This window comes from Phyllobates terribilis, unplaced genomic scaffold (genome assembly GCF_046119375.1).
Source record: "Phyllobates terribilis strain yellow unplaced genomic scaffold, ASM4611937v1 Scaffold_1__5_contigs__length_1240528914, whole genome shotgun sequence".
NCBI classification, from domain to species: Eukaryota; Metazoa; Chordata; class Amphibia; order Anura; family Dendrobatidae; genus Phyllobates; species Phyllobates terribilis.
The window spans coordinates 18,512,835-18,526,403 of record NW_027362761.1 but is presented as its reverse complement, the minus strand read 5'-3'; the positions used below and the strand labels follow the sequence as shown (position 1 = coordinate 18,526,403).

The following is a 13,569-nucleotide window of genomic DNA, read 5'->3' as shown; positions in this document are numbered from 1 at the left end:
GCGAAATTTTCAAAATTTTTCCCATATTTTTGATTTTTTCACAAATAAACGCAAATATTATCGACCTAAATTTAATACTAACATGAAGCCCAATATGTCACGAAAAAACAATCTCAGAATCGCTAGGATCCGTTGAAGTGTTCCAGAGTTTTTACTTCGTAAAGGGACACTGGTCAGAATTGACAAAAATGCTAAGGTCTTTAGGGTCAAAATAGGCTGGGTCCTGAAGGGGTTAATGTGCGGATGGTACCCGGGTCTGTAGAAGAGGAGACTCTCCAGACTCGGGTACCACAGTACGTGTAAGTAAAAAAAAGAATGAAAATAAAAAATAACCTTATACTCGCCTTCTGATGGCCTCCGCTCTGCTCCCGGCGTCACTGCTGGCTCCGTGGCGGGTACCGGTAATGTAAAAGGACCTTTCATGACGTCAGCTGTCATGTGACAGGTCACGCGACCGCTGACGTTGGCGGTAGTTTTCAGCTGCAAGTCTGTTTTTCAGTGATAAGCTTTTGATATGTAGTCCTTCATGAGGTTTTGGCCATTCTGCCCCCCACCATTGGTTAACAGCTTTTGGCCTATGCACAGTGTAGAGTGAAATCTGTCAATCATGGGGTGGGAAGGATGATACAGCTTTTGAATGAGCAGGCAAGAAGAGCAGCAGCAGATAAGGGTTTTATTGAAGCCTAGCAATTGAAACAGTGCTGGAGTCAGGCTGCGTGCCCACTATGCGTTTTTCAAGCGTTTTTGCCGCGGAATTTCCGCAGCGAAAACGCTTAAAAAAATGCTTGGTAATACGTGCCCCATGGTCCCCAATGATAATCCGCATGTGCTGTGCACATGCTGCGGAAATTTCCGCTGCGGATTATCATTGCGGAACAATCCGCAGCATGTCCATTAATTTTGCGGACACGCAGCGTAATTGCCGCCATTGACTTGCATTGGACCGCGTGACATCCGCATCACTACATCTGCACAAGCGGATATCATACGGTTCAATGTGCGAATGGTACCCAGGTTTGGAGAAGAGGAGACTCCCCTCCAGACCCAGGTACCATAGTACTTGTAAAAAAAGAATTAAAATAAAAAAGATTATACTTACCTTCCGATGGCCCCCGGTCTCCTCAGCAATGCGTCCGGTCTGTTGTATGGGTCGCAGTGGTGATTAAGGACCTTCCATGACGTCATTGAGTCGCGTGACCTGTCACATGACACAATGATGTCACCGCAGGTACTTAATCACCACCGCGACCGATACAACAGACCGGGCGGAGTGGAGAAAACACCGGGGGATTACGGAAGGTAAGTATAATATTTATTTTTTATTTTTCACCATTCTTATTCTTTTTTTTTTTTTTTTTTTTTTTTTTTTAACTATTACTTGGTTACACTATATAGATTCATGCCGGTTGCGTGGATTTATATAGTGTGAACAAGTTGTCAAGCACTTTACAAGTGATGCTAAAATCGCCTGGAAAAGCGCTTGATAACCCGCATGCAGAAATGCATGTGAAGAACGCTTCACAAACGCTTCTACCTGGCGGGAAAAATGCATGTACAATCCGCATGTGTTTTTCCTTCCAGGGAGAAGCGGAAAAAATCTGCAGCATTTCTGCATCGTGGGAACTTAGTTTCAGGGTGTTTGCCCCCCTACATTATGCGGACCTATGATTGGGAAACAAAACTAACAATCTTCAATCTTTTCTCTGTTTCTTGTTTATCTTCGCCTGGTGGCAAACACTGAGTAAGTTTAGATTCCTTTTGAGGATTGTAATGTCTGTTTCTAGTTGTTTGACAGACTTTGGTTAGGAAGACAGAATTAAGTGTTTGTTTTTCTTAAATCGTCCCTTCATGTGTATGTTATGCATGAATGTTAATTATACTGCCTAAACAATTTTCCACTAATTATATAACCAACAGAAAAAAATGGCTACCTCCTAACGATATCATGTGAGGAAATGGATAGAGTAATTTTTTAAACATTAATTTTCCACTAATTGTAAAACATTGATGTTGTAAAAATACAATGCTTTATATTTTATTTTGACTGCTACAGTAAACATCGCATCATGGAAATACAATTATGCCTTGGATTCACACCATTTCAAGTACATTATTCAACCATAAAATGCTATACAACACTGATCAGATATTTAACGGTGTATGGCACATAAACATACCTTTTTACGTGTTTTTTTTCACTCCACGTTGAAATATTAACCGCAAACAAACTCTCATTGTGTTCAATGGAAAATTCACATTGCAGAACTTTTCTCTAGTCTTCTGGTGCTCCAGACATATAATAATGTATAACTAGACTTATCAGCCAGATTCATAGAAGGTGGAATGCATTAGTAACACCGTATTGCTGCAATAGGTTAGTGACTTTTTCATTTTCTGTAGCCCTCAGTCTGACTCTAACGTTCCAATATTTTTATTATAATGTGGAACCCAAAACTGGATCCCATGTTCTAGATGTGGCCTTACAAGTAATTTTATAGAGGGTAATGATACATTGGGATCACAGGATTATTTTTTTTTTTACACCCTAAAATCTTAATTGCTTTGGCAGCTGCTACCTGATATTGAGAGCTGCTTCTTAGCTTACTTGTAAGAAATTGCTTTTCCTTCCCAGTATAAACTACGGCCACCACCTTTACTGCCTCTTTTATAGCAGTCTAGTAAGCTGTATACATGTCCTACACGCCCTCTGCATAGCCCAAAATGCCTTTATTATCCCCTCATACTTCACAGTCCGGTCTGTTGGCCGTTGCTGGTCTAGCTTGTGCCTCCTCTCTCCTTGAAAACACCGTCCTCCCACCTTGCTTCATTTGATGACGCATTTAAGTCATCCTCTTTGTCCACAATTGCACTCCTGTGCTGGTGCACTTCCCTCTGCCCTGCCTCGGGCAGAGCAAAGCATTGTAATGCACATATGCCAGCTGTACTTCTGGGTCATTGGCGATCTTCGGCCTCTCCCAGCGCATGCACATTAAAGTACTTTGCTCTGCCCTCGGCAGGACAGTGAAGTACGCTTACGCAGGAGCGCGATTGGGTACACTGTGGATGATGTAGGACATGTCATCCACATGAAGCAGGGCAGGAGGACGGCGCTTGTGAAAAGAGAGGCGGTGCCAAAATAAGACAAGCAATGCCCATCAGACCAAACTTCGTTGTTTGTGGGGATAATTAAAAGATTTTTGGGTTATGCAGAGGGCGTATAGGACTTGTATACAGCTTACTAGACTGCTATAAAAGAGGCTGTAAAGATGCTGGCTGTAGTTTATACTGGGAAAACCTGGTGACATCTTCCCTTTTAATGTATATGCAGTGTAATGCAGCAGCTTGCTAGCATTACTGTAAATGGTCCAGGATGTGTTTACCGGACCATGTACCTACCCCTTTAACTGACTGGTCACATGACTGTGACATCACACAGGTCCTGTATGCACAGTAAAGCTCTGCACACATGACTGGGACAGCACACAGGACCTATACACACAGCTGACTGATCACATGACTGTGACATCAGCAAGGTCCTGTCAGTATGTGGCTGTCTGTGCACAGCATATACAAACCCTGCTTAATTTGAGACAGGTGTTCGGTGTGAGAGGCGTGAGGCCTGTTCTCATGTGTGTGGGATACCGTGATACCGTGAAGCCTGGCAGCCTGAAAGGTCGAGACTTGATCCTGTGTGGATGCTAGTGGCCTTGGAAGGCAGCGACTTTGGAGTGAAGCCTGGTACCTGAAAGGTCGAGCCTGGATCCTGTGTGGATGTCAGTGGCCTTTGAGGGAGAGCCGGCTTGAGTAAGAGTCCTGAAAGGCAGAGCCTGGATCCTGTGTGGATGTCAGTGGCCTTTGAGGGAACGACGGCTAGAGACCCCTACCTGGGAAGCCACAAAGCCACAGTGGTGGCGGATTAAATGGACTGCAGCTACTAAACCCGGCAAAGGTAATACCCTGTGCTATATGGACATTGTGATATGAACATTGCTACTTTATTACCTTGCCGTAAGCTGTAACCTGGAGCAAGTGGGCCGGTGTGCCACTTGGCTCATGAACATTGTGTTTATGTGTGTGAACAGCGGTTTATGAAGTGCCATAATAAACTGCAGCTTTGTGAGAAAAACGTAAAGACATTGCACGTGTGCATTGATTGACGCAGCGAAGCGAGTTACCCCCAGTATGATGACTAGCGCTGCCTTACAGCAGCTATATAATTACTACGACCAGGATGCATTACTGTACATTTATTAACATTAAACCTCATCTGCCATGTGTTTGACCATGCAGACATGTTATTTAGATTGTACCATAATATTATATACGGTCAAGATTTCTTATCCTACATTATTTTCTGTCATCAGCAAAAACTGATATTTTGCTCTCAAACCCATCCACAAATTAATAAATACATTTAAATGAACATCTCATATGTCTTCAAAACATTTGGACACCACTGACTTCAAACTCTCCAGACGGTAGTTGCACAGATCCACATTCTAGCCCTTCTTGAAGATTGGTACCACGTCAGCCATCCTCCAATGTTGTGTCACTGACCCTGTGAAAAGAGAGTAAAAGAGGAGATGGTGGTCTGTCAATTACTGAGCTCAACTGCCTCAAAATCCATAGAATCATAGAATCATAGAATGGTAGAGTTGGAAGGGACCTCCTGGGTCATCTGGTCCAACCCCCTGCTCAAAGCAGGATTCACTAAATCATCTCAGACAGATGTCTGTCCAGCCTCTGTTTGAAGACGTCCATTGAAGGGGAACTCACCACCTCTCGTGGCAGCCTGTTCCACTCATTAATCACCCTAACTGTCAAAAAGTTTTTTCTAATATCTAATCTGTGTCTCCTCCCATTTAGTTTCATCCCATTGCTTCTAGTCTTTCCTTGTGCAAATGAGAATAAAGATGATCCTTCTACAATGTGACAGCCCTTGACATATTTGTAGACAGCTATTAAGTCTCCTCTCAGTCTTCTTTTTTGCAAGCTAAACATTCCCAAATCCTGCAACCGTTCCTCATAGGACATAGTTTGCAGACCAGTCACCATTCTGGTCGCTCTTCTCTGAACTTGCTCCAGTTTGTCTATGTCTTTTTTAAAATGTGGTGCCCAAAACTGTACACAGTATTCCAGATGAGGTCTGACCAAAGAGGAGTAAAGACCGATAATGACTTCACGTGATCTAGACTGTATGCTTCTGTTAATACATCCCAGAATTGTATTTGCCTTTTTTGCTGCTGCATCACACTGTTGACTCATGTTCAGTCTATGATCTATTAGTATACCTAAGTCTTTTTCACATGTACTGTTGCTTAGCTCTATTCCTCCCATTCTGTATATGCTTTTTTCATTTTTATTGCCCAGATGTAGTACTTTGCATTTTTCCCTGTTAAAAACCATTCTGTTGGTTGCTGCCCACTGCTCCAGTTTATTTAGGTCTTTTTGAATCCTCTCTCTCTCTTCTCTAGTATTAGCTATCCCTCCTAGCTTTGTGTCATCAGCAAATTTAATCAGTTTACCCTCAATTCCTTCATCTAAATCATTGATAAAGATGTTGAACAATACAGGTCCCAGGACGGAGCCCTGTGGTACCCCACTTGAGACATTCATCCAGCTGGATGTGAAGCCATTTACAACCACCCTTTGAGTCCGATCACTAAGCCAGTTATGAATCCACCTAACAGTTGCCTGGTCCATTGCATACTTGGTCATTTTTTCAATAAGGATGGTGTGAGATACTTTGTCAAATGCTTTGCTGAAGTCAAGATATACTATATCTACAGCATTTCCCTGATCCACCCAGTCAGTGATTCTGTCATAGAAGGAAATTAAGTTAGTCTGACATGACTTGTTAGTTACAAACCCATGCTGACTCTGGTTAATCACTTCATTCTTATCCATGTACTTACATACATGTTGTTTAATAATTTTTTCAAAGATCTTTCCTGGTATAGAAGTCAGACTCACCGGCCTATAGTTCCCTGGGTCCACCTTCTTCCCCTTTTTGAAGATAGGAACAACATTTGCTCTTCTCCAGTCTTCTGGGACTTCTGTTCTCCAAGAATTTTCAAAGATTATGGAGAGTGGTTCTAAAATTTCTTCTATGATCTCCTTCAGTACTCTGGGGTGTAATTCATCTGGACCTGGAGACTTGAACTCATTTATGTTAGCTAAATATTCCCTCACAATCTTTCTGTTTACAGATAACTTGGATTCCTCTATTCCTCTAAAAGGACAGTGAAGATCAGTTGATGTTGCATTTTCTTTCTGAGAGAAAACAGATGCAAAATAGGAATTAAAAAGTTCGGCCTTCTCAACATCCTCTCTTACCATTTCTCCATTTTCATCCTGTAAAAATCCTATAGCATCTTTGACTTTTCTTTTACTTTTGACATACCCCCAAAATCCTTTTTTATTGCTTTTGACATCTCTTGCAAGCCTTAATTGCTTTAGCTAACCTGATACGTGCCCTGCAGGATCTGCAGACTGCATTATAATCTTCTTTAGATATGCCTCCCTCTTTCCATTTAATAAACATTTCTTTCTTTCTTTTTAGCATGTGTTTAAGTTCTGTGTTCATCCATCCTGGTTTCCTTAAATGCTTCCCATTCTTCCTACTTTTCGGGATTGTTAACGATTGTGCTTTGAGAATCTCATTTTTAAAAATTTCCCATCCTTCCTGGACATTTTTGTCCTTAAGGACATCCAGCCATTGGATCCCTCCTATTCTCTTTCTGAGTCTCTTAAAATCTGCCTTTCTAAAATCTAACCTTGAAGTTTGAGTCTTCACATGTCTTCCTCCTCTAGTTATCCAAAATTCTATAATAGCATGATCGCTGCCTCCTAGCGTCCCAGCCACCTTTACCTCCTCAACCATTTCCTCCCTGTTTATAAGGATTAGATCCAAAGTAGCAGATCCCCTTGTTTTCTCCCCTACCTTTTGGAAGATAAAGTTGTCAGCAAGAGAGGATAAGAATTTGCTTGACCTGTTAGTTTTACTTGAGAGAGATTCCCAACAAATGTCTGGATAGTTGAAATCTCCCATGACCACTACGTCATATTTTTTGGAGAACTTGGTCATTTGATACATAAAGAGTTCATCCATATCTTCAGCTTGCCCAGGTGGCCTGTAGTAAATGCCTACAATGGTGTCCTTTCCGTTGTTCTCTCCTTGTATTCTTACCCAAACAGTTTCCACAGAACTCCCAGTCTCTGAAGCTTCAATCTCTGTGCAGATATACGCTTTTCTAACATACAATGCGACACCTCCTCCTCGTTTATCAAGTCTGTTTCTTGCAAATAAGTTGTATCCTTTTAGCCTTTTATTCCAATCATGTGTATCGTCCCACCAAGTTTCAGTGATTCCAATAACATCATATTCCTTTTCCTGCGTTAGTAGTTCCAATTCTCTTTGTTTGTTGCCCATGCTTTGTGCATTTGTATAAAAAAATTTTAGTTTGTGATTGGTTTCTCTTCCTCCCATATTTTTATTATTTAAATTGTTTTGTCTTTGTTCTTCCTTTCCACTTCCAGTAGCAGAGATCTCAATAGTATTTGTCAGCTGTATGGCTTTTTCTGGCCTTTTGCTTCCCTTCCCACATTGTTCTAGTTTAAAGCTCTCCTGATGAGTGTAGCAAGGCGACTTCCAAATACATGTTTTCCAGTCTTCGTAAGGTGCACCCCATCTCTAGCAAGTAGTCCATCGTATAGGTAATTCATTCCGTGATCCAGAAATCCAAATCCTTGTTGACGGCACCATCGACGTAGCCAGTTGTTCACCTGTAGAATCTTATTCCACCTCATTGTTCCATGGCCATCCACTGGGATGATGGATGAGAAGACCACCTGCGCTCCCAATTCTTTCACTTTCTTGCCTAAGTCTTCAAAGTCACTGCAGATGGTTTCCAGGTCCTTTCTTGAGGTGTCATTTGTCCCCACATGTATTAGCAGGAATGGGTAGTGATCTGTAGGTCTGAAGAGTCTTGATATCCTGTCAGACACATCTTTAATTTTTGCTCCTGGAAGACAGCACATTTCTCTTGAGGTTATGTCTGGTCTGCAGATAGCGGCCTCTGTTCCTCTTAACAGGGAATCCCCCATGACCACCACTCTCCGTTTTTTCTTCACAACATTCTTCTTTCTCCATACAGGAGGATTCTGAGGGCTTACAAGGTTATTCATTGCTGGCAAAGTCTTATTTTGCTGTATTTCTTCATGGTTCTCCTGCGTGAGAGCCTGGTACTGGTTCCTGAGCAGTATGGGTGCTGACTGCCTCTCGATCCTCCTGCTTCTCTGGGTCACATGCTTCCATTCCTCTGTTTCGTCAGGTGCAGTTCGAATTTCTTCTCTTTCTGAATCATGAAGAGATAATTCTGCTCTGTCTAAGAACTCTTCACCTTCCTTAATGATTTTCAAGGTAGTTAACCTCTCTTCTAGATTTCGCAACTTTTCCTCCAACAGGGACACAAGCTTGCATTTCTGGCATGTGAAGTTTCGCTTTTCCACTGGCAAGTCTGTGAACATGTAGCAGGATATGCAGCTCACCAAATGGCTCCTCGACTCTTCCATGTTCTTACTGTTAATGTTCTGAAAACAGTGAATACTGTCTGGGCCAAGAGCTTTGTCACAGCCAAACTTTTTGCTCAATCTGCCCGGATCAAGCTGTCTATATGGACATGTAGGTCATAGAAAGTTTAATAAATTTTATAGCTTGTTATTTATGATCTCATGTCTTATTCTAGAGAAATCTACATTTTTCTAATATGCAAATGAGCTGTTATCTCTATGGGCCGGACACTGATCTGCATATAAGAAAAATGTGGATTTCTCAGTAATAAGACATCGTATCATAGATATCAGGTGTAATGTTATTCAGCTTTCTAGGACCTGCATGCACATGAAGACTGCTTAGAGTTTATCCTACTGACAAATTCCCTTTAACCTCTTACCGACGTTGGACTCTCTCGCGGTGATCGCATTAAGGTGCTTGTTGATTCTCACAGCAGGCACCTGGGCTCATAGTCACTGGGGGTTTCAACGCCCACCCCTCGCACAAGTACGATCGCTGTGATTGGCTGTACAGAATTTAACAGCCAACCGCAGCGTTTTCATTGTTTCACTGAAAGGCCACGGCCCCACTATCAGTATTCGGTCAGTGTTTTTTCTCAGGAATGGGAGCCAAAACCAGGAGTGGGTGATAAATGCAGAATTGGTGACTTGTTTCTATTATACCTTTTCTCTGATTGTTTCTCACCTGGTTTTGGCTCCCACTCCTGAGAAACAATACTGACCAAATACTGATAGTGGGGCTGTGGCCAAACATTGATGTCCAGCCTAGTTTTGCCAACTCTGATTGGTGCGATCGGACATTGTCAATCGCACCAGAGGTGATCGGACCGCAGTATGACTGTCATTCTGTTGTGCTGTGCTGCGCCTTGTGATGCCACAGACTTTTTCAAGCCCGTGCCATCACTACTGCTGGTGCTGCGCACTGTTGAAGAAAGGAAAACGTTCCTGATCTTTCCTAATCCCCCTCTCCCTCCCCTTATGCCTCCGAGAGATGATCAGTACTTGATCGCTCGATTTTTGGCAGGTTTTCCAGGATTTTGTCAACCTCATGGTGGTTAGACAAATTTGTACGCCCAGCAATTTTTGTCCCAAAACGGCACTACTACGTTTTCTAACTGGAGTTAATCAGTGATGTAGCCTGATGAACACGTCAAACTGGTGAAAGGTCCTCTTTAAGTCCACAGGCATTTTGCTCTTTCAATAAATGTATTCACCTGTTCCTATCCTAATTCCCCCATATTACACCTTTTTTTAATTATTTTTTTTACTTCCAATATATCACCATAACAATGTCAAGTGCTTATCTTACTCTCCAAAGTAGATACAGCCAGAACATTCATATCGTCAAAATTTGTCATTCAAGCGAATGAAGCAGTTTCTGCAACATGTGGATGGGATTTTTCAATCCCTACTTTTGCAACAAATTAGTCAGTGCATTCTTGTATGTTTCTCAGTTGCATTTTTATAGTGTTTTTTTTTTTAACATGTCGTTTATAGAAGAATGTCACAAACACAACAGTCTTATCAGCTGGAAAAAGCCAAGAAAAAGGTGGAAGTGGTATTCCTACTCGGAAGTCTGTGCTGCCTCAAAAATTTAAAGTACCTCCAGGTAAGCGAACCTGAAGTTCCCTAACTTAGAATTTCTTTTTTGATACACCAAGAATGTAATGTGTCTGATTAGCTGTAAAGGATCATAAGCATGTGACTTCCATTTATCCTTCAGTTTATTAATTAACATCTATGCTGAGCAAAGGAGGGCAATGTGGCATATTTGTTATATAGACTAAGAGCAGCTCATGCAAGACGTTCATGCGATGTTGCAGTTAGCTACTTGAAAAACTCACAGGCAATAGTTTGATGTCAGCGTGTTTTAGTAAAATGGTGGCAGTATACAGAAAAGCCTGGGAGGGCCACTTGAAGGAAATCTGTCTTGACTATCAACTCCCACCCTCCTCCCCATTCCAAGCCACTTAATTTGCCATTTCATTCTCATGAACAATTATATACTTTTGTTAATAAAATCCATTGCTGGATAATCAAAACCTACATGTTTTAATCCCCAGCTTTGTTCTTTGCCTAGTGCCACATTCTTCTGCTTGTCTGACCGCTTAGTCTGTGTAGTTAAGCTATTAAGCTGTGAGTCAAGCAGAATAAGGTTGTGCTAAAGGCTCAAAGTACTTTGATCACACCCAGAGCACTTCAGCCTCATTTGCATATGTATTACAACATGAATTTAGGGGAGGTTGCTCATCATCTCCAATTTCCTTTTTAAATGGAGTTTCTCATCATAAAATGACCTATTTAAAAGTGAAGAATAGTTTTCTGGCTCCTATTCATACAGAGCGATATTTACAGTTCAATCTTTATTTCATACTGACTCGATTCATTATGCATTTCATTACGGTATATATTTTTTTTCATCTACAATTACTGGTCAACGTCCAAAAAGTAAAATTTTGTTCCTTATAGTTTTTAATAATAATCTTTATTTTTATAGAACGCCAACATATTCCGCAGCGCTTTACTTACATTATCGGCACTATCCCCATTGGGGCTCACAATCTACATTCCCTATCAGTATGCATTTGGAGTGTGGGAGGAAACCCACGTAAACACAAGGAGAACATACAAACTTCTTGCAGATATTGTCCTTGGTGGGATATGAACCCAGGACCCCAGCGCTGCAAGGCTGCAGTTTAACCACTGAGCCACTGTGCTGCCTTGATGTGTTTTTATTTTTTTAATAGAAATTATAATAAAAGTACAATAAAAAGTCAGAGGCGCAAGAATATATTTGAGAGATCGCTTGACTATATAAACTATATTTAAGCAAATCAATGTAAAGCTGTCTGTACACGTCAATTAGTATAACAACAAATTGTATTGCTGCAAAAGAATTAAATGCATTTTGTGGCTCTGGCCATAGTTCTAGATTTCTTAGTAATATCGTTTTAGTGGAATATCTTAAAAATGCATTACCTATTTTATGCACCCCATGTCTTGCTTTATAGCAGCAACTAATACAGCAGATGGAAGTTTATTCGTACTCCCATGACAGCACCACGAGAGAGAGAGGATCCGCCCATCGTGAACAGGAAACCTACAGGTTAAAAAGGGCGGCACCTCTCTCCCGCCTCAGTTTAGGTTTCCTGTCCTTGATAGGAGACCTCCCATGCTTACCTGCAGGATGAAAACTGTCTCTTGCCCCAGATGGAATCGACAGGGTGTTGGAGCAGTGAAGGTTTGCACCCTAGGTCGGTCCTGGAACTCTGGAGATGCCACGGCAGGGCTCATTGGGGCACCTCCGTGTGCGTTGCGGCAGGCATGACATCCCTACTCGTGGAGGTAGATGTCCGCCATGTGTGGAGCCGCATGCGGGCATCCCCCCCCCCCCTCCCCCCCGCTATACTGTGCAAAAGATCCGGGCCGTGCCGGCGGGGAACGTGACAGGCGCGAAAGAAGATTTTTCAGAGAACAAGAAAAATTCGAAGAAAGAGGTCGTAAAGGTATATCTTTGGTTCTATTTCCAAAAAAGAGCAGAAGCCAGGGAAATCACAGTCGGCTCAGGTGGGAGGGAGATTGTCGTTATTTTTCCCAGCTTGGGAACGTATTTCACATAGTAATTGGATTTTGAGCCTGATTAGATTTGGTCTTAAATTTCAATTTCAAACTCTTCCTTACAGAAGATTCATGATTGTTCCCTCTAGCTCCTCCCCAGAGCAGCAGGCTGCCCTCGTATCGGAAATTCAAGTCCTAATAAAGAAAAACGTCCTGATTGAGGTTCCGGATTCAGAAGAGGGTCACGGATTCTACTCCCCGCTTTTCCTGATCCCCAAACCAGATGGGTGTTTCAGGACAATCATAAATTTAAGATCTTTAAATAGCTTTATTAAAATAGACACCTTTAAAATGGAATCCTTAAAAACGATAAAATTACTTTTTCCCCACTGTTATGCGTCTTTAAGATCCAGAACTACCTTATATGTTCCCATTCATAAGGACTATCAAAAGTATTTGAGGGTGGCCATTGAAATAAGTGGGGTGGTTAAACACTTTCAGTATACTGCACTTCCCTTTGGTAAAAATTTGCGGGGCTATAGCTAACCCAAACTAGTGGCAGAGGTTATGGCCCATATAAGAGAAAAAGACATCTTAATAATCCCTTACCTTGATGATTTCCTGAGAGTGGGAAACTCCTTTGTTCAATGCGAGGCCCACCTTCAGGTAACTATCTCTGTCCTGGAAGGACTAGGTTGGTTTCTAAATCTGGAAAAATCTAGGTTGACTCCACTAAAAGCTCAACAGTTTCTAGGGGTCATTTTAGATTCTGAAAGACAGTTATGCTATTTATCAGAAGAAAAGATTGCAAAAATCCAGGGCTTAGTAAGACATTGTATGGATAGACCCTCTATGTCACTCCGTAAAGCCATGTCATTATTAGGGACCTTGACCTCGAGTTTTACCGCAGTGCGTTGGTCTCAATTTCACTCAAGGGCAATACAATGGGATATATTGTATAACGATTCAATCCTAGATGGACATCTAGACCGGGAGTTTACCTTGGCCCCTCGTTCCCTACAATCCCTTCGTTGGTGGTTGGTACACACTAATCTTTCTAGGGGAGTCCCTTGGGAATGTAAACCTACTGCAGTCTTGACTACAGATGCAAGTGCTACAGGTTGGGGAGCCCATTTTGAAGGTAGCTTAATTCAGGGGACCTGGTCAGAAAATGAGGTACGGTTTTCCTCAAATGTAGTGAACACTCTCTTATGTAGCAGAAAACCCGTTACTACCCGCATCTACGCTAGGACTTGGAGGAAGTTTGTCCTTTTCAAAATTTTTAAACAGAGGATGGGCCCCCTATTCGGAACATACTAGAATTTCTGCAGCGGGGTTTAGAATATGGCCTTACCACTAGTACATTGAAAGTGCAAGTATCGGCTTTGGGAGCTTTGTTTTCTTCCGATATAGCTGCTAATTATTGGGTAGCGCGGT

The 13,569-nt window shown here is 41.9% G+C and overlaps 1 protein-coding gene across 12 annotated transcripts in view; it reads left to right on the top strand.

Moving 5' to 3' along the window:
• Positions 1-13,569, top strand: part of HAUS8 (HAUS augmin like complex subunit 8) — a 438,075-nt gene that overhangs the window by 113,555 nt on the left and 310,951 nt on the right. For all 12 annotated transcript variants that reach the window (XM_073657881.1, XM_073657870.1, XM_073657846.1 and 9 more), the window contains one exon: positions 10,072-10,183. In XM_073657881.1, coding sequence (XP_073513982.1) covers positions 10,072-10,183 — 112 coding nt within the window. The remainder of the gene's footprint in view (positions 1-10,071; positions 10,184-13,569) is intronic.